We start from the raw sequence: 21,764 nt of genomic DNA, 5'->3' as shown, positions 1-21,764 counted from the left end.
CCTAAACTTGGTTTATATCTGACTCAGATAGACTGCAGGTCATAACTTCTTACCTGAAGTTCAGTTCACCTGACACTCGGACCTGCGGCCGCCTCGGGTCTCTCCTCTTGCCTCCCTTTTCCTTCATCCACCTGCTGGCTTCCACCACTTGCTAATGTTATTGAATCTGTGGAAGCTCCGCGATATCCACCACACGAAGTAACGAGTAACGAGCCTATCTAAATCCCAGTAACGAGTAACGTGTTCCTGGTTTTGGCATAATAACTAGTTACCGTGCTCGTTACCACAATAATAACGTAGTTACTGTAACGCGTTACTTAATAACGCGTTAGTCCCAACACTGCTGATTAGCACCACATGAAAGCAGTAAGTTGTGGACACTGCTTCTGCATCACTCACTGGTGATGAGTGTTTCACTTTACTGTGGAGCGATTTTGGTCCACTGTTCTTTGCGAACTTGTTTTAATTCAGCCACATTGGAAGGTTAGCTCCTGTTAAATAAATGGAACACACTGTAATAAGCCATGTATTGTTGTTCATCCAAGGTTGTGTTTATCAAAGACCTGTCAAGAATGAGAAGGATTGTTTTTTTCATCGCGTCTTTATACGTAAAAAGAGGGTGTGCTGGTCATGTGTTGTGGGGATGAGGACCCAAGTGCATACTCATGTGCTGGATAGCATCAGAGGCATCTGCACAGCACATATTAGTGGGCTACTGGAACAAGAAGGCATAAGTGGACACCAACAGCTTGAATGCTACTATGCAAGTAATCCCACAGAAGGTGTTACACGGAGAGGACAGAGGATGTGGTCCCACATAAACTTCACAAATAAAAATGTCACTGAAGGCCACGTGCAATTCTATTCTGAGCATTTTTTATTTAAAAAAACAAAACAAAACAAAACAAAAATGGCATTTTCTATAACTAGCTCTGATGAAACGTTAATACATGATATATTATCACACAAGCGTGGGTAAAAACAAAGTAAAAAAGAACAAAAAACACCTCTTTAACAGGTTTAGTTGGTTATGGCAATGTAGTTGAGCATCACTGTTCCTTTCAGAGCTTAAGGAAGTCCTCCAATTGTTCCATCTCGATTGCATTGTCAAATGCATTGATGTCCTGTAAAAGAGAAGACATGCATGATGGATATTAACCTATTTAAAAAATATTGCTCTGTGTGCTGTACATTTGTCCAATATGACATACAACACAAAAAGCCATAAATTTTGCTAACTGAGATCACCATTAGTTACAGTTATTCTTACTGGGGTAAGAATATGACAGTTCATGTCAACAACCCACAAAGAGACACAAACTATTTAAAAAAACAAAACAAAAAAAACTACTCAACTGCACATGAACAAACAAAACAGCTCCCTACTGTTGGGTACGCATTGTGACAGCAAAATATAAACACACACACACACACAACCCCGTTCAGCTATCTTAGTGAGGACCCTCATTGACATAATGGTTTCCCTAGCCCAGGGGTCGGCAACCCGCGGCTCCGGAGCCGCATGCGGCTCTTTAGTCCTTATAGTGCGGCTCCGCGTGGTTTGGGAAAATAAATTAGAAGTATTTCGCTGAAGTGTATTTTATTTATGTTAGTTCTTTTAAACTTGTAGTTCTAAATTGGAAGATTATTGTGATATTGAAATATAAATATAAAATTATATTCTATTATTTTTTCCTCGCTCAATATAAGCGTCACACTCGCGGAAGCCGGTATTCCCGCCGAAACACCGTGCATTTATCGAGACTTTCAACCCCAGGTAGGCCAATTATGGATATTCGGATCCACATTATGTCAGCAGCTCCACCGTGAACTATGTTAAAGACAAACACTGCTCACGCCTCACAGACGACAGATGACAGCTTACAGTCCTGCGTAAACTGACTTCGCACAGCACCGATTAGCAGACGCTGTGAGCAGAGGTTCAGGAGCAGAAGTCCCATTGTAAACACATCACGGCAGACCCGACGATGTTTCCATGAACGCGCTTTTCAGCATCTCTTTATTGACCACTTTTCACACACGGCTGCTGTACGCATACAGCCGGCTGTAGCTTCGCAGCTCACAGCCCGACACACACCACCAACAACAACAACAGCAGAGAGAGCACAGACTTTAAGGCGGCGAGGCGTGATTGCGGGTGCCGCTCAGGTGCGTCCGCCTCCCCTGCAGCGGCGCTGCAGACCACGCCCCCGCCGCACGAATTAACAAGGTAAAATACATATTTAGGCAGAATTTTGCAAATATCTATTTTTCATTTTTCAGCAGCATAGAGCTTTTTTTACCAATTATTTTTTAATAGTCAGGTCAAGGCTCCAAAAGCCCAAAGGAGATATAAGGGAGGCGGCTCACAACAGTTTTTGTTTGCTACATGGATCATTTTAGTTCAGCTGGGTGTCTTTGCTTTTGTTATATTTCTTTAAGAGTTCAAAATGTGTTGATTACATAAATAAAATGTAATTTTCTCTGTAGCACTTCATGGATTTCATAAGCAGCACACCTTAGTTCTTCAGACAAAGGTAGAAAACAATATATACAGTGTTATCTTCATTTTAGATGTCAAAAAGTATTTGCGGCTCCCAGTGTTTTCTTTTGCGTGGAAACCGGGTCCAAGTGGCTCTTTGGGTGGAAAAGGTTGCAGACCCCTGCCCTAGCCCCTTACCCTAACCCTAACCATTAAAAATGAATGCCTAACCCTAACCCTTACCCTAAACCTAACCATAACCTAATTGCAACCCTAACACTAAAACCATGTTTTGAGCCTCAAAAATGGCTTTAAATGCCTTCAAAAATGTGAGGACCGGGTTGTGTGTCCTCACAAGTGACTGCTGGTTCTCACAAGTATAGTAGAATGCAGATTTCGGTCCTCACAAAGATAGCTAGACAAGAACACACACACACACACACACACACACACACACAATAACCCAGTTCATTTGATCAGAATGTGACCTTAGGCAATGGCAAACAGATAATAGTTTAATCCTTTTTTAATCCAATAAGCGTTTTATTTTTCTTTGCAATGACTTCCATTCCTTTATAGCCCAGTTCTTTCAGTTGAATTTGTTCTTGCTAAAGATAATTAAAAAAATTAAAAATAGCAAATCAAAGAGATTAAGAAAAACGAACAATATTAAGTTGCCTTGTGGCAGGAAAAAGTTGAAATCTTAAAACAGCCTCCGCTGTGGCTGATTGGCTTACTGCTGTCAGATTATTAATATCTTTGGGAAAGACTATCAGGGCTGTCTCACACCTCTTTCTGATGCTGTCTTTGTACACTCCACAGCATTTTCTGAGCTTTAACCCTATAATGTCCTTGGTATCATATTTGATTCATGAGTTTCTGAGACCTCCTCCGGGGAGGAGGCCCCGGGGCAGACCCAGGACACGCTGGAGAGATTATATCTCTCGGCTGGCCTGGGAACGCCTTGGTGTTCCCCCGGATAAGCTGGAGGAGGTGGCTGGGGAGAGGGAGGTCTGGGCTTCTCTGCTTAGGCTGCTGCCCCCGCGACCCGGCCTCGGATAAAGCGGATGAAGATGGATGGATGGATGGAGTTTCTGAGACCTCTATCTCATCAACATGATCAATACTTGTTTTCCATTTTTTAATGGAATGGACATGTGTTCCTATTTATATTTGTTTTAGAATCATAAAATTAGTGATGGTCCATTTGAAGCTGATGCTCAGGTGTCTCAACCCCCCACCCAAAAAACCCACATTTGGTTCATCTGGTCAGAGTCACGTGAATCCCAGCTGTCTATTTTAAGTTTTGAGTGTGTACTAAAATAAAAAGTATTCTAACATCTTACCTGTTTGTTTTTATTCAGGCATTACATGTATACTATTTTTATTAAGAGAGATTAAGCTTGTGTTTCTGTCACGTAGTGATTGTGCTTAACTGTGAAGCTTATTAGCCGTTATGAAACAGATGATGCGTAAAAGCGAATTTTGCCAGTGTTTAAGATACTTTTTTAAAATTATGTTTTTTCTTTCTTAAAGAAATCTACTGCATCACGTGTATTTTTTTTATATCATGTGTAATTTCTATTGCAATTATTAATCACAGTTAAATTAAGAGGGGATGACAGTAAAAACCCCTTAGAGAAGATGTCATCAAGTACACTGCCATTCGAATGATCGCGCTGCATCCGGACTCCCATGTGAACTTACGAAGTCCGGACTAGCGAGAATGCGAGCACGGATAAGAAAGTGATTGTTTGCGGGATTTGTGGTGTTTTGGTGCAAGAAATAGCAAACCAAGGTGCGACACACACTGGTTTTTACATAATCACGTTGAGGCAGGTACCTCATAGCACAAGCATTACGCCCAACCTATTCTAAGAGTGTAAATATACATTTAGAATTATTTTTTTATTTAATTGTTTACAAGTGTCAACAGTCACAAACAAAGGGAGAGCACAATGACAAATGATAAATTTGATTAATAAACAAATAGACAACATTTTTTTCACTCCAAAATAATACAGCACCACAATGGTATGACACATAATTGTCACATGGTATTAAATAGAAGCTGTCAACTGAGCTCTTGAGTGGGAATTCATAATGAAGCAGTTTAATTTGTAGAATCAAGATGCTCTTCATGTTTTTGGCCACCAGATGCCACCAAAGAGAACTGTTGAAAACCGTTTAATAATGAACCCTTTTTCAATACAAGCTTCAGTGCTTCAGAAAGCTTCATTTGCCCATCACTACTTAAAATGTGATATTGTATAATAGCCTAATGGAACAGAAGTGCTGTAGTTTGAACTTGCCCCCAACTACATCCCAAAGATGCTTGATTACTTATATATTGCTGAAACCAGTCATCAGAAGATGGGTACACTGAGGTCATAAGGGGATGGTTAGCAGCTACACTCAGGTAGGCTTTGGTGTTTGAAAGCTGCACAACTGATGCTAAAGGTCCCAAAGTGTGCCAAAGTTCCCATATACCATTATACTACTAGCACCAGTCTGAACCGTTTATACAAGCAGGATGGATCTATGCAGTGATTTTCTCTTTTTTCCTATACCACATATTTTCCCTATACCACATATTTTCCCTATACCACAGTAGGGTTTTGTTACAATCCCAGTAGATCAGCAGTTTCCGAAATAGTCAGACCATCCTGTCTGGCACCAACAACCATGTTCAAAGTCATTTAAATCCCCTTTCTTCCACATTCTGGTGCTTTGTTTTAACTTTAGCAGGCATGTCTCTTTCCTTAAAATACACTAAGATGCAGCCATGTCAAAGGCTGATTAGATGGTGTAGCCAACATAGTGATTGGTAAGTGTATCTGACTTTATTTTCTGTGGGGAAACTGCAGTGGCCGCTATTGGACTTGCCAAAAATGTTAGAACAATTCAAGCTGAAGTAGAGTGAGCGTTTGAAAGTTAAAAATAGTTCCTAACTATACAGTATTGCCTTTAATACATAACTTAAGGTCTTCAAAATATCTTAAGGAAAAAAGAAATAGATTGTCTTGTGTCCACAGGTGAACAGATGTTTGAAACTTAGTTCTAAACTGACAGCATCAAAGCTATTCATTTCTGCAGGTCCATTAATTCATTGTGATTCACAGTATGGCTGCTAAGCTATGTTTTAAAAGCTTTTAATAATGCCATCTATTCCAGCAAAGTATTTGTCTTAAGGAAGTGCATGAGGTCTTTACAACAGTCTAATATTAACACAAATCCAAGCCAATAACAAGATAAAAATGCTCCTAGCGCTGCAATCGCTGTTTTAATTATAACTCTGGTGTATACACGCCTTTCTACTTATTAGACTATTATCCTGTTTGTGACATGACCACCCTGTTTATCAGACTGCACACAGTGTCTTCTTTTCATGTAGTTTTGTGATGTAATTTCCTATCAGAGAACCTCAGATCCTGTAATAATTTACCCAAATGTCAATATGTGTTTAACCTGCTGTCCTTTCAAACTCCAGTATTCTCTAACATTAGTTTCAAATTCTGCCATTGACAAAGTTTGGAAATAGAAGATTGCCAAGACTCAGTTCAATTCATTTTGCCAGTTAGTACTTTCACGTTATTCACAGCCTCTGGTTGTGCTGGCTACAACCCATTTTTTTCCTCAAACAGTCCCTATAAGGACATTTTCACTGCATGTAAGCTTTTAACAGATGAACCAAGTACTTCCCTCTGAGGACTGTTTTATTTCTTGCCAGGACTGAGGCAATAAGACTTTGTAACAAATAATATAAAACTGAATAGACAAACAAATGTATCTATTTTTTTCTATCACTTTATTCCCACACATCCTACTGAAGATGCTAAACTCTGGTTTTGAAGTATAAAGAAATGAATGGAGAGTGTTATAGAAATACACACATGCATTTTAAAGGAATCAACCTACTATGTGACTTCATTTTATGCAATATATGAAAAAATAAGCATAGAATTTGGCCACAAGTCTAAGAGCAAACACAAACCAAACAAAGCTGAAATATTTGGCCAGTCATCCACCCATTTTCTTAGCTGTCACCAGTCTGTTGCAAAACTAATCCAGAGAGACAGAAAACCATTCTCACAAACACACCTACAGTGAATTTACAATGAACAGTTAACTTAACATGCATGTCTTTAAATTGTGGGAGAAGACCAGAGTACCTCTAGAGAGGACGTAAAGGAATCGGAAGAACATGCAAATTCAAGATTCAAACCCATAAGTTTCTTGCTGTGAGGGGACAATGCTAACCTTTGCTAACCACTTTGGATTTTTCTGTCATTTGTCTGGCCACCCACCCAAGGTGGCCAGACAAATGACAAAAATTGATTCACAGTATATCATAGGATATACAAAAATAAGTCAGTGTGGAAAAGCTCACTGTAGCATCCACAAGTGCAGGTTAAAGCACTGCCATGAAAAGAAGAAGTCATCTATGAACAGTCTTTTCTGGGTCAAAGCTCAATTAAAATAGACTGAGGCAAAGTGGAACATTGGTCTTTGGTCAAAGGAATCAAATTTTGAAATTATTTTTGGAAAACATGGACAACACATCCTCCAGACTAAAGAACAGAGGGACCATCCAGCTTGTTATGAACATTTAGTTCAAAAGCCCGCATCCCTGATGGTACAGGGTGCATTAGAGCCTATGGAATTGGCAGCTTGCATTGGAAACTCACCATCCGTGCAGTGAAAAGTAAATGCTAGGTTTTAGAGCAACATATGCTCCCATCTAGACAATGTCTTTTTCAGGTAAGGCCTTGGATATGCCAGCAAAACACTGCTAAATGGCATACTGCAGCTTTACAACGGTATGGCTTCACTGCAGAAGAGTCCACATGCTGAACTATCTTTCACTACCTGAAAACATTTGAAACACACCATGAAATGAAAACTATAAAGATGACTCGTGACTGTCGAGCAGCTATAATCCTATCAGACAAGAATGAGACAACTACTCATCTCCTCTTATTGCTCAATAGTTGCTCACGCCTCAAAAAAGCAGATAGGGCCATTTTAACACTGTGTAGGATCCCCTCTTCTTTGAACAAAAGTATGTAAATGGCAACACATTGGAAACAAACCATCAACTTTCTTCTCAATATTTTACATTTTCCTTATTAAAATGTTGTTTTCTATTAGGAAAGCAAATATGAAGGAAAAGTAAGGAATAAATTGAGAAACATAGGCTGGAAAAAAGAGGAAGTTAAGATGATGTGACGCATATTGCTCTGTGTGACAACAGATAACAAAATCAGCCAAAATCAACTAAAATGCTGAATGGACAAATTAATTAGGAAATAGCAAGTAAAGAGTAATACAGCCTGCATGTACATGAACACAGTGTTCTTAGAAATCAACAAAACATTTCATCGAAAGGTCATTTTAAACGTCATCAATTTCTTATTAATCTGACTAATGAAAGTAATATATGCTTTTAGTATTTACAACTAAAAGAGGAACAGATTTATAAGACTGACTGAGACTCAGAGTTTCACAACAGGAAGTGCTTTGCATACCCAATCCCAGATGAGAACGCCTTGAATAATAAAATACAGGACAAGAACTGGATCTGAATAGTTTAGTGAAGGGACAAACTTCAGCAAGTTGAGATCTGGTACCTCAAACCAGAGTTATTCTTCATTATACTGATGAACAAAACCTACACTAATCTATTTTAAAGGTAAGAACATTATTTGCAAAATACATTCCAAATAGCTTATTTAAAGTTTAAAGTTTGGTTCATCTAACATAACAAAAGACTTCTTTCTTATTCTTATATGTTAGATGTACAGAGAGGAGAATAGAGATATCCTGCACAATAATCCAGGTCCAGAATATATATGAAAACTGAAATTCCACTAACATGTGTAAACATTATTGTGATACTAAAACAACTACAATTAAGATGTATATTCAAGACAAATATCTGAAGTCAGCTGTTCTCTTGAGGGCTTCCTAAGAGAATCTGTGATATAGATTTTTATTTTTATTTTTTTAAAGGTTGTTTGCACATGAGTTCATCCTGCTTAGTGGAATTAAATAAAAGGATTGTTGCAACATGTACAAATGAAAGATGAAAGCACTGCTGTGAATGATAACCAGAGGTGGGGGGAGGCAGGTGAAGAGGGTGGTCAGTGGTCAAGTTCACCAATCGATATTTCACAAAAATCGTCCCTGTGATCTCTATTTCCCAGTTATCTATGTTGCGTGCAAAAATAATTCTTACTGTTATAACTCTTTTCCAGCATAATGTTAAATTGTTGTTTCTCTTTCTGCTCAATTTCACACCTGTTTTTGTTTTAAATAGTAATGTAGGCTTTGTGTAAAAAACAAAATCCCCTCTCATCATCTCCCCTTTAATGATTGATCAAAATGTCAACATGGATCCAGTTTGCAGTCCAAGTCTAGGTGGTCCCTTTTGATTCATAACAATTACTGGATATGTTCATGGGGCTTTTATCCTTGGGGTATTTCAAACATGAGCAAGTTAGTGTAAATTTTGATTTCATTTTAACAGTGTTCTAGACTTTGTGAATTTAAAAGGTAAGAGGACTGTATGATCACCTTTTGGATAAAAACAAAAAGGCTTAAAAAAGCTTTTCTAAACACAGCAGGAGAGGTAAAGCCGCTGTTTTAATTTTACAAAAATATTTTACAGCATTTGATCAACACTGAAGACCAAATATGATCCTCATCTCGGATGAAAAACGACATTTTGTTTTTTACTTGTCTCTTGGTGAGTTACTGGAGGTTTTTTCTCAGTCTGACTTCTTGTGTTTTTTCTTGAGCGGACACAGTTTGATTGCTTGTTAACATCATAAGTGAGCAATGGGAGTTTCAGTGTCTGGACTGAAATACTCTTGGATGACTGAAAGTGTTAAATATGCTTTACTGGATCAATTAGAAAATGTTCCAGACTGTCTTATGTTCCATATTTATAATTTATTTAACATATTATAGCTATGACTGCAGTATAAGCTGGTAACTGAAGAGTATGTCTAAATTTACATATCAGGCCTGTGAGGCTTAATCACATCATTTTGCTATTTCTGCTGCAGGCCTCTTGAGTTTTCTACAGTTTACCGGTCAGTAAGTAATGCATGAATATTAATATTATTTTTTTTGTAATGGCTTTATGGGCAAGGCTACACATTGTGCATCCTTTGTGGTTTTGTTTTTCTCATATCCAGAATGTGAGAAAATTAGGCTGGTCGGACCTTCACGTTGCTCTGGTAGAGTGGAGATCTTCTACCAAGACAGCTGGGGAACTGTCTGTGATGATCAGTGGAGCATTGCCAATGCTGAGGTGGTGTGTCGAGAGCTAAGCTGTGGGACAGCTATGGAGGCCAAAAAAGGTGCTTTCTTTGGACAGGGAAAGGATGAGATCTGGTTGGATGACGTACAGTGTGTTGGCCATGAGTCTTCCATCCTTAAGTGTCAACACAGACCATTTGGGCAAAATAACTGTGGCCATAGTGAAGATGCAGGAGTGGTCTGTTCAGGTAAGCCTTTATCAAATAGCACATTTTCTCAAAGAAGATGTTTGTGTATTTGTTTTTCCTTATACACATGTATTAAGACCTTTGCCAGTCTTACTTTAGGTTCAAATATAATATTGTCTTGATGAGTGCAACATGTTTACATATGATTTTTTAAGGATTAAACAAGCAACACATGAAATGTTACACTAGCTGAGAAGGTGGATTTTGTCATTCTCAGACAGTCTGGCTGTTTCTACTATTCTCTGATTTTTCTGCTAAGCTAAGCAAGCACTGTACTAACCATTATCATTACCACTGACAGCAGTCACGCAGAATTCCTTCATATGAGCGAGGTGTCAGCTCAGCAAAACCCCCAACTGTCCCGCTCCATGAAATGTGGAACTGTAGTTGAAATTGAGAAATACTGCACAACTAAAAAAACCAGCTAACACAGCACTTATGTTAGGTTGTGGCATTATTGTATCTCCTGTTTTAAGTTCCTCTGTGATTGCTGCTTGTTGCAGCAGTACAACAGCAAGGTCAGCGCACTGATCTAAATATGAAGTCCAAAGTTCATGAGTATTTTTTGTTTGTTTGTTTGTTTTGAAAAACAGGATTGATTATTAAAACTCTGTTTCGCTGTTTAACTAGCTAGCCTCATGCGCAAAACAAAAATATAACTGATAGAACTGAATTTTATATATTGCTGTAGAAACCATTATAACCTATATAAATTGTAACATGCAATCATGTGTTCATGTGTTTGGTATTGAAATACAGACAGCTCTCTGTGTATATTAAAGAGAAGATCCACTTATTTGAACAAAAATATGAGTAAAGATTTTACCACACAATCACAAACATTCATTTTTAGTCTTTTGTTCTTGCCATGCCCAACTACCCTGCTTTAAAGAGGTAATAGTGTTTTCCTCCACTTTTTTGGACTATTGAAGTAGTTCACGCCAGGAATTTGATATTTATTAGATTTATTATGTGTTGATACTTGCTATAAAGATTTAAAGGTTGTGAAGGCCTACATTTAAAGCATATTTTACAATCAGTGATGCTGTGTGTATATATATACACTGCAGTGTACAATGTAACATGTACAATATATGCATTCATATACGCAAGACTATAATAATGTATAATACTAATAGTACTAATAATAACATATACATTAATATACACAAAATATATGTTTCTAATCTTTATTACAAAGTTATTTTTGCACTTAATGTCTAGTGAAAGTGTCAAATGAAAAGAGGTAAATTAACAATTTGGCTTACTGGGAAGTAAATGGTAAATGGTAAATGGCCTGTATTTATATAGCGCTTTTATGGTCCCTAAGGACCCCAAAGCGCTTTACATATCCAGTCATTCACCCATTCACACACACATTCACACACTGGTGATGGCAAGCTACATTGTAGCCACAGCCACCCTGGGGCGCACTGACAGAGGCGAGGCTGCCGGACACTGGCGCCACCGGGCCCTCTGACCACCACCAGTAGGCAACGGGTGAAGTGTCTTGCCCAAGGACACAACGACCGAGACTGTCCGAGCTGGGGCTCGAACCGGTAACCTTCCGATTACAAGGCGAACTCCCAACTCTTGAGCCACGATCGCCCCACACGTATACCTGTTACTGATCACTGATTACTAAGTAAATCAGCTTAAACAAACAAGATAAACCTGTCTGATGGTGATAGGTGACTCCAGTTTCGATTCTGGCCTTAACCAGCCAGCTCCTGGCCAAGAAGTCTTTAAAATTAGCAAGCTAACTTACCAAGAAAACTTCCATCCATCCATCCATGTTATTTAATACCGACTTACCTCTTAGTTTTATACTTAAGAGATATTTGTTGATTTTATTACATTTTTTTTAAATATAATTTTTATTTTTTTTATTTTTTTTAAACCATTTACAGAACATGTGCGGTTTACAAATGGAACCACTCGTTGTAATGGCAGAGCGGAAGTCTACAATGAAGGTCAGTGGAAAAAAGTTTGCAATGACTGGGGCAAAGAAGCAGCTCAGGTGGTGTGCCGAGAGGCCGGCTGCGGTGATCCTCTCGCTCAGACCGAAACACCCTATTTTGGAGAAGCACGTGACCTCACCGCAGTCAAAACCATCTGCTCTGGAAATGAGACCTCTGTCTCACAGTGCTCAGTTCTAAAAGTCAATGAAAGTTGCGATGATGCTACTGTTGTCTGTGGAAGTAAGTCACACATGTGCCCACAAAACTATCAGTAATTTGTTGTAAACTGACACTGTTAGACTGTCTCCTTTCTGAATAAACTTACCCTCAACATTTTTTTTTAACCCAACAGACAGTCAACCCATTCGGCTGGTGAATGGGACTAATCGCTGCTCTGGTAGAGTGGAAATTTACTATAGTTCACAATGGGGAACAGTCTGCGATGACAGATGGGGAATGCAAGAAGCAACTGTGGCATGTCGAGAGATGAACTGTGGTAATGCTCTCGCAGTCAAGTACAAGGCTTACTTTGGGAGAGGCCAGGAACAGGTTTGGCTGGATGATATTGAGTGCACTGGTCATGAGATGTCCCTTGCTCAATGTCCTCACAGAGGTTTTGGTGAACATGACTGTGACCACAGTGAAGATGCTGGTCTCGTGTGCTCAGGTAACGCAGGCTCCATTCTGTTTGTTGCTCAAAACTGAGTTTTAAAGAAATTCTTAACAACACCAAATTTTGCTTTGCAGAAACAGTCAGATTGATTAACGGCACTGACGGTTGTTCTGGCAGACTGGAAGTTTTCCACGATGGCCGATGGGGGAAAGTTTGTAATAATAACTGGGGCCTTAAAGAAGCTACAGTTGTGTGTAAGGAGCTCAACTGTGGAGTGCCAGTAAAATCCCAAAACAATGTCTTTTTTGGTGACAGCTCACTGCGAGGGTTCACAAGTAGATGCACTGGTAATGTGAGCTCTATCAGCCAATGTCAACTGCAAGAACACATGGGATCATGTGCAGGTGTTTCTCTCGCATGTGCAGGTAAGAGACTAAAGATACAGATAAATTGTGCCACTATTTTCCAGGGATAGCAAACATCATGTTTGATTATTTAAGAAGAATAGCTTTTGTCCATTATCTTTTTTACTAGTTGTTTGCTAGTAAATTAAATTAAAGGTTCAAGGCGCATCAGAAATATTAAATCTACCAACCCAGTGGTAGACACTGACAAGTTAAAGATAACATAATGGTTTCCAGTTATGCATTTAATAATTTGTGAAGGCAAAAGTCATTTGTATTATAAGAAAATGTTGAGTGAATAAGAATAGTAGGGAACAGTATAAATGGTGGATACAAAGTTATACTTCGTGTCCATCCAAAGTTATACTTTGTATCCACCTGGGCCACATCCATGTTACATCAAAGTTGTAGGAATTGCTCAGCGGTGAAGTTCATGCCATGAAGCTCCTAGCACACAGTTGTTGTGCTGACTTTAATGCTAGAGGTCTGGAACAGTTATTAAGTCAGCAGAACACATTAAATTATCCTACGACACTATCCTAGCTAATGTAACCCTTGGGGTTCATGTGTGGACACTCGGCAAACCTACACAGCCCACAGTGGGCTGCCGTAAATGGGACCACACTGTGGTCCGAACATGTGTCATGTCTCCTCCCATGCCCAAACCAGGAATATTTGCTTTTTAGCAAAACATATAAACCACTACCCTTTGGAGTCACTTGCTCTCAAAGAGAAAAAAGTTCAGATCCTATCAAACAAGTTTGTCTGTCTGTAGAAACACATCTAGAGTGAAAAGAAGTGCGTGAAGAAGAAATGCTCAATGCATTATGGGCAACTTCCAGCAGCCCAGCTCTACTGCAACATAACTAAAGAGCATTTAGGCTTACCTGATCTAGCCATAACTATAACTTTTAACAAAATAGGAAAGCTTTTAGTCCAATCTTAAAAACAGATCGGGTGTCTGTCTCCTGAATCCAAACTGGGAGCTGATTCCACAGGAGAAAGGGGGCAGAAAGCTGAAGACTCTGGCTCCCATTCTACTTTTAAATATCCTAGGAATCACAAATAAGCCAGTAGTCAGAATGTGAAGTGCTTTATTGGGCTAGTATAGTACTATGAGGTCTTTAAAATAAGAAGGTCCCTCATCATTCAAAATTAATTATGAGCCTGTTATTTACAATATGCATGTAACTGCATTTAGCTTAATAGAATCTATTTGAAAGTTTGTAATATTTATTGCTAATGCCTTAATGTGTGCCCTCAGGTCAACCACCACTAAGGCTTGTGAACGGCACTGACCGATGCTCTGGCCGAGTGGAGATTCTGCATGACGGCCAGTGGGGAACAGTGTGTGATGATGAATGGGACTTCAGAGATGCTGAGGTGGTGTGCAGAGCCATGGACTGTGGAACACCTCAGACAGCCAAATCCAGTGCCTTCTTTGGTGAAGGCCAAGGAATGATCTGGCTTGATGATGTCAACTGTCTGGGTAATGAGACGTCACTTGTGCACTGCAGACGTCCCTCCTTTGGAGAAAATAACTGTGGTCATGGTGAAGATGCAGGAGTGATTTGTTCAGGTACAAACTGTTGATGTGTCATTTCATACAATGCCTTTTTTTAACTTTTAGATGTTACTTTGTTTTGTTGTTGTTGTTGTTGTTGTTGTTTTCTGATTAGCATTTTATTATAAATTATACTGTAGTTATTTCTACAAAACTAATAAGAATATCACACAGATTTCAATTAATTCACTTTTTCTTTCATATGAACACCAGCTTATTGCTGATTTTCTCCTCTTTGCTTTGTAGCTACCATTCGACTAATCAATGGGACTGACACATGCTCAGGAAGGGTGGAGGTCCACCGTGGTGACCACTGGTCACCAGCATTTAATGTCAACTGGGGGAGGAATGAAGCTACAGTGGTGTGCAGAGAGATGAATTGTGGAGATCCTGTCAAGATGTCAGGGTCATTTGGTCAAGGTGGAGATCTGAGAGGGTACGAGATCCATTGTAATGGTAGAGAGACCTCTCTCACACAGTGCTCATTTAGAGACTATAGCAGATCTGCCACGAACCGTGTTGAAGAAGCCTCTGTGGTATGCTCAGGTAAGACTTTATGTCAAATTAAATTAGAGTTTCAAAAAGTAAGTGAATCAATGATAGCCTTCTTAAAAAATATTAAATATCAGTGGTTCCAATTAACGTGTTGATGCATCTGGTACCAATACCAAAAACATGGTCGCTATGTTCAGACATGTGAGCTATGCCTGAGCATGTACTCTAAGAAGGTCACTAGGATCAGGCAAGCCAAAGTACACACAGATGTATAAGCACACAAAAATAATTAGCCTGCAACTTTTTAAAGCAACAATGAAATACATAGTTATCTCATCTGTTCAGATGATTAACCTCCTCTTCAAACAGCAGGTGTAAGTATCATGAATTCAGACGCACAGACACTGAAACTTAACAAAGGCTAAGACAATGTAAACAGGATCTAGTCTTTCTGTTTCTGACCTGGCCCCTAAGTTGGATTTCACGTACATAAATTTAAAACCTCTGATTTCCAGGTAACGTGAGATTAACCGGTGGATCCACTCGTTGCGATGGAAGAGTAGAATATTTTGATAAAAAACAGTGGGGGACTGTGTGTGCTGAATCCTGGGACATGAATGATGCAACAGTGGTGTGCAAACAGTTGGATTGTGGGAGGCCCCATAAGCTTACTCAGCTTGGCCCTGGTACAGGACAGACCTGGACGGATCAAATCGAATGCAATGGAAGAGAGTCTACATTGACTCAGTGTCCACAAAGACCATATCCAGACAGGACTTGCAACAACACTGTAGTAGCTGGTGTTTCCTGCACAGGTAAGAAAAAAGCATACAATAAAGGCTGTGGAACTATGTGAAATATCAATAAAAACAGAATTCAGTAATGTGAAAATCTTATAAATCCATGGTTGATTCACAATAGAACCTAGAAAAAATCAAAATTTGACATTCTTCTTGGAAAAAATGGAACCCACAAAAATAAAAAGGTGAGAGGCCATACAGCTTGTTGTCAGTATTCAGTTCAAAAGCCTGCATCTCTAAATGTATACGGGTGCGTTGATGACTATGAAATTAGCAGCTTACAATCTGGAAAGAACCAAAATGCTGCATATAGGTTTTAGAACGTTTCCATGCAAGATGATGTTTAATTCTGGGAACGCTTTGAGCAGTTAGAAATATAGCAAATATTTTTCTTACATTTTGTCAGTTGAAACATTTGATATGTTTTCCATGGTTCTATTGTGAATAAAATATTTTTTTTACTGAATTCTGTTTTCACTTAGATTTTAAACAGTGTCCCAACTTTTCAGGAATTGGATTTGTACAAAAAATGCCAGAATGTAATGTCAGCAGCTCTTCTGAATTTTAATAATGTACAATATATCACAAAATGCTGATTCTGTTCATCTGGACGTAGCATTTTCAGTGGGAGAAACATTTCGTCACTCATCCAAGTGACTTCTTCAGTCTCAGCTGACTGCAGGTCTCCTCAGCCTTATAAACAGTACATGATGAGGTCCATTCCTTGATCATTAATATTTGATCAGTGGTTGTTGGTCAGTGGTCATGACAATTTGCATTTTAATGATCAAAGAATTGACCTCGCTCATTGTTCATTCAGTGGTGCTGGTTTCAGTCATTGTGCAAATGTACTGTTTATAAGGTTGGGGAGACCTGCAGTCACCTGAGACTGAAGAAGTCACTTGGATGAGTGACGAAATGTTTCTCCCTCTGAAAACACTACGGCCAGATGAACAGAATAAACCTTTTGGGATTTACTTAGCTGGATGATTGAGCATCCATCAAGACAGTATACAGTATACCTAAACACGTCACAGTTATTTTGTTGACTATTCTTCCACACCTGTGGCTACATTTTTGGTTTACTTGACTTCACAGGAAGCTTGGCTATCCGGGTGGCTAACAGTAACGATGAGTGCTCTGGAAGAGTGGAGGTCCGTCATGGCGAGCAGTGGCACACAGTGTGTGACACGGACTGGACTCTAAGTAAAGCTCAAGTGGTGTGCGAGGCTCTGGAGTGTGGACGTGCCATGAATGCTCCCGGTGCTGCTTTTTACGGCCCAGGCAGTGGGCCAGTGGTGGAGGCTAGCTCTTCATGCTTTGATAATGTGACTTCTCTTCAGCAATGCTCGAGCAAAGGTTTTACAAGAGCAACCTGCGGGCATGAACATGATGCTGGTGTTCTCTGTGCAGGTAAAGACTTTTATCATTATGTGTTCAAAATTCTCCGATATTTTTTCCTAACATCAAAGACAGTATAAAAGATGAATGTAGCGCCAAGTGTCACCAACTGGTTTGTGAAGTCCCATTATGGAGCCTTGCGATGAGTCTTTTTTCGTAGTCACCATCTTGGTGTTTTAAACTAGAGGTGATGAGAAAGAGGCAGTTTTAACTGGAAAACCACGTGCTAATGACATAAGTGTAACTAATGTAATTACGGTACCGAATTTAACCAAGTAATGTGTTACATTACCACGTTACTGGGAAATGTAATGTGATTACAGTTATTTTGAAACCCGTTAAATAAACAGCACTGCTTATCTTACTCTATAGATTAAAAAGCAAAATGTAAAACATATTAAAATGTTGTTTTTAATATTTAATTTTCAATCAAAGTCACTAATAAACTATATAATATAAGTAATATTATACTTCAGTATTTGTTATTAGTTGAAAAAGTCTGTATATGAGCTATATGATTCATGTACTAATACAAAAATATTGTTTTAAGGACTTTCCTTTGTACTTGTATTCACTCTTTCTGCTCTGTTATGCAGCACAAGTCCGGTTGATGGGTGGCTCAGGTGAATGCTCCGGCAGAGTGGAGGTCTTCTATAAAGGACAGTGGGGAACTGTGTGTGATGACGATTGGGAAATGAGCGATGCTGATGTGGTATGCAGACAGCTTGGTTGCGGTCATGCTGTTTCAGCACCTACAAGTGCCCATTTTGGTAGAGGCACTGGTCCAATATGGCTGGATAACGTGGAATGCTCAGGCCAAGAGTCTGCACTTTCACACTGTTCACATCCTGGTTTTGGAGAAAATAACTGTGGGCATGGTGAAGATGCCAGCGTTATCTGCTTAGGTAAGAGGCATAGTTCATTTTGAACTAACAAATTATCTCAGTGCTTGTAAGAATACCGTGTTGGTTGTTACACAACATTAATTTTCTCTTTTAGGTGCTCTGCAGAAGCCTGAAATCACAATCAACCCTGGGGTAGAGGTAAACTGGGGTGACAAAGTTGAAATTACCTGCACGCTAGTAACAGAACACATGGGCGGGACATTTCTCCTGAAAAAAACCCAAGGGTCATTTCAAATGGAGAAATTCTCAGATCAAGCTTCTGCAACCTTTGTCTTCCCTAAAGTGGACTTTAGCCAAAAGGGTTCATACTACTGTGAATATCAAAAGAAAATGGCCAGTCAAATCATCTACTATCCTCAAGGAATTCCTGCTGACCTCTCTGTTGTAGGTCAGTGAATATCATGCACAGTTTTTGTATACTTGTTGGAAATTTGACTTTTTCTAATATATATATATATATATATATATTTATATTGTTTGCAGTTAAACTGGAAAAACCCAGCATCTCCCTGGTGTCCCCCCATGCAATGGTGATCTACAGTCCCGACACAGTATCAGTCACTCAAGGCAGCACCTTCTCCGTCACTTGTTCTATTCATTCCATTTACTCTAAAGGTTTCTTCAGTTTGACAAATTTAAACACGAACAATACCAAAACAATGACAGGATTTGGCTACTCAGTCTTATACCTGGCCACTTTTGAGCTCCCTTCAGTAGATATTAAAGACCAAGGATCGTATACTTGTCGCTACAGCGTTAACGTCTCTGCAATGTCCTTCTCTTCTGCTCCTTCAAGGACCCTTTATATCTCCGTTACCTGTAAGATCTGAAATTGAAAACGATAAATATATATTACTTTATATATTATTTATGCGCTTATTATGTCTAATTTTTGTGTTAACTCTTTTTATTCCTACAGCAACCTCATCTTCTTCAGTTGTCGCAGCTGTTGTGGGTGTGCTAGTATTATTGCTACTCCTCGTGGTTGTTATTTTCCTGGTCTGGAGAAGGAAGTGGGGGGTTTCTGGTAAGAAACAGTTTTTATAACTCCATTATCCTCTTTTTTATGATACATATTGTCTTTTTATAGTGCTCTAAACTATTCTGATGTTATCAATGGACAAATCTACTATGCATAATGTACAAGGTGGCACTTGTAGAGATGAACGTACTCATTATTATTTAGGTATTTTAAAGCAACTTTGGGGTCTTTGTTTTGATTTTATAAACACCAGCATTATTCTCTGGTAAACCCAGTGAAAATCTTTCAATTGAGCAGTGTTCAGTCATATCAAACTGGTCAAGGAACTACTTTACTACTTACCTTTTCAACTTTCTTTCAGAAAAATTCACAAAATTGTACTTCTGGGATTAATAACTCATAAAAAGTTATTATAATACCATACAATACTAACAATACCTTCAATTCTCTCAATCACATCTGTAAGGCAGAAAACTGTGAGAAGAGTATGCAAAGTTCAACACTGAAAAGACACAATACACACATAACTTTGCAATTTTTAACCTGTAAAATGTGCTTTTTTTCATAAAATAGCATGTTTTCTTCTTGAAATTTTACCACTTCTTGCCCAGCCTGGTTCTGCGAGCTATTAAATCATGGCGCATACTTAATGTTTCACACATTGCTTCTGCATTTTGGCTTACTTTTTGTGATTTAAATATCGACATGGTTTAACATGTCATATTTTGTAGTTCAGCTGAGGTTGTAGTTAGATCATTGTAAGATCTGCTAAAGACCGGATTATTTCCATTATGTCTTGATAAGTAAAACCTTGGAACTAAAAGAGGGTGCTCTTTCTTTTTCACATGACTGTAAGTGGCAATATGTTGAATGTCTCACCTTCATAGTTAATAGTTTGTTGCTGAAATGCTGCGACTTATAAACACCGTGGTGTATCATGATACTGTAATACTGTCCATTTAGCTGCTAAAGATATTTATATTTACCGTACTTTCCAGACCAGTTGGTGTGATATGCATAACTCCTGAGAGTGAATTTACACTGAAACAACAGAATCTCAACCCAGTGCAGTGTTGCTCACAGTCTTCCTGAGGTGTAACTGAGCAACTGATTACACTGTTATCAATTTTATTTCTTTATAATGTCAGTGTTGAGCCTCAGCTGCACCTTGAATCAGTTCATTGGCTCACTCTAACGTTAAAGAAATGACTGCTAACGTTATGGTGATGTTTGCTCCATTTTCAGAAGTCATTGTTCAGTTTAGTAACAGATTTGGAGCAGCAATAAAACAAGAAATGGAGGACAAAACCACTGTAGCCCTTGATGAAAGGTAAGGGGAAAAATGAAACATGCATTTCAAACATGCACAAATATTTTGAATTTAAGAAAGTTTAAAAAATATATGATATGATATGATTATAATTGCCAATTTTGTGCTCTTTGTTCTCTCCTTCAGAGAGAGGAATAACCAACTGTATGAGCCATGCACTCCCAGCCCAGAACAGAGTAAAACTGATGCAGATACTGATAGCAATGCTGAGAGAGCACCCGAAGACCTGGCTGGAAAAGTGTGTTATGAGCTTGAACCTCTTGTTGTTTCATGATAACGTGTATGAAAACGTAACCTCAGTAATGTGGTTTTAGTAATTATAAAGAGGAGTATAACAGTAGGCTGAAAAACAGAACTTTAGTGAAATATTTGCAAAAAGTTTCATTTCTCTTTTTACATTTAAACCACATCCATAGTGATGTTGCAATGGCCTACTCTGAACCATAGTTTTCAACACAACAGCAAAGTGACTACCAAACTATTTCAGATCAGCAAAGTAAACACTTTCAGTCTGTGTAAAGTTGCTCTTTAGGACTGTTTAAGGATTGTCGGTTTTTAAATTCTTTTTTCAACAAATAATTCATAAATCTTCAGACTTTGTTCCATTAAACCTAAGCTGTTTCCAATCTTTTAAGAGAACTTTAAATGATTTGTTTAAAATAACATGTATGCTTATCATGTCAGAGTATTCCTCTTTCGCGCAAAAGTCTTTTTCATGTGTTTTTATTTGGTAATTTTTGTCTTCACTGGGTGATTCTCACACTTCAGGGTTCAAGGACCTTTACGAAGATGCCTATTATGAATATCTTGTTTGACTTTAACACTGACTATATTTCATGATTAATTTTTTCTGGTATAAGAATAAATATGTACTTCATATACAACATGGGTCATTTGTTATACACGGGCCATTTTGCACATCATAATTTAATTATCATAATCACAGATTAAATATATACTTTATAGAGGTACTTCAAGTAATCCTGCTATCCAAGAGTATCAAAATGGACTATATCAATAGTGTATCATTTGGCGATAGTGGAAAAATATATAACTTAGATATTTCATATAATATAAATATATAATACTTGTACATAAGTTTTTAGGAAAATTCTCATCGTAATATAAAAATATCTCAGTAGACCTTCGGTCAAAATACATTTGTAGATTAAATGAGCCCCGGCTCCGACAGTCGCGGTCGTTGTGTCCTTGGGCAAGAAACTTCACCCGTTGCCTACTGGTGGTGGACAGAGGGCCCGGTGGCGCCAGTGTCCGGCAGCCTCACCTCTGTCAGTGCGCCCCAGAGCAGCTTT

The 21,764-nt window shown here is 38.6% G+C and overlaps 1 protein-coding gene across 4 annotated transcripts in view; it reads left to right on the top strand.

Annotated features, from left to right (window-relative positions):
* LOC100699270 (deleted in malignant brain tumors 1 protein) overlaps nt 1–21,332 on the top strand; it is a 44,408-nt gene extending 23,076 nt beyond the window's left edge. Inside the window, exons 1-17 of one of the 4 annotated variants that reach the window (XM_019345851.2) lie at nt 8,057–8,174; nt 9,153–9,230; nt 9,553–9,579; nt 9,685–9,996; nt 11,907–12,197; nt 12,310–12,624; nt 12,705–12,995; nt 14,239–14,553; nt 14,785–15,084; nt 15,549–15,848; nt 16,932–17,246; nt 17,831–18,139; nt 18,234–18,527; nt 18,623–18,958; nt 19,059–19,166; nt 20,367–20,451; nt 20,578–21,332. In XM_019345851.2, coding sequence (XP_019201396.1) covers nt 9,179–9,230; nt 9,553–9,579; nt 9,685–9,996; nt 11,907–12,197; nt 12,310–12,624; nt 12,705–12,995; nt 14,239–14,553; nt 14,785–15,084; nt 15,549–15,848; nt 16,932–17,246; nt 17,831–18,139; nt 18,234–18,527; nt 18,623–18,958; nt 19,059–19,166; nt 20,367–20,451; nt 20,578–20,725 — 3,798 coding nt within the window. In that variant the 5' untranslated portion in view covers nt 8,057–8,174; nt 9,153–9,178 and the 3' untranslated portion in view covers nt 20,726–21,332. Of the gene's footprint in view, nt 1–8,056; nt 8,175–8,879; nt 9,038–9,152; nt 9,231–9,552; nt 9,580–9,684; nt 9,997–11,906; nt 12,198–12,309; nt 12,625–12,704; nt 12,996–14,238; nt 14,554–14,784; nt 15,085–15,548; nt 15,849–16,931; nt 17,247–17,830; nt 18,140–18,233; nt 18,528–18,622; nt 18,959–19,058; nt 19,167–20,366; nt 20,452–20,577 lie in introns of those variants that run through there. The other 3 variants (XM_019345850.2, XM_019345852.2, XM_025899018.1) reach the window with 3 other exon arrangements.
* Nucleotides 21,333–21,764: the final 432 nt, after the last annotated feature.

This window comes from Oreochromis niloticus, linkage group LG15, assembly GCF_001858045.2.
Source record: "Oreochromis niloticus isolate F11D_XX linkage group LG15, O_niloticus_UMD_NMBU, whole genome shotgun sequence".
NCBI lineage: Eukaryota > Metazoa > Chordata > Actinopteri > Cichliformes > Cichlidae > Oreochromis > Oreochromis niloticus.
This window is presented reverse-complemented; position numbering and strand designations above follow the sequence as displayed.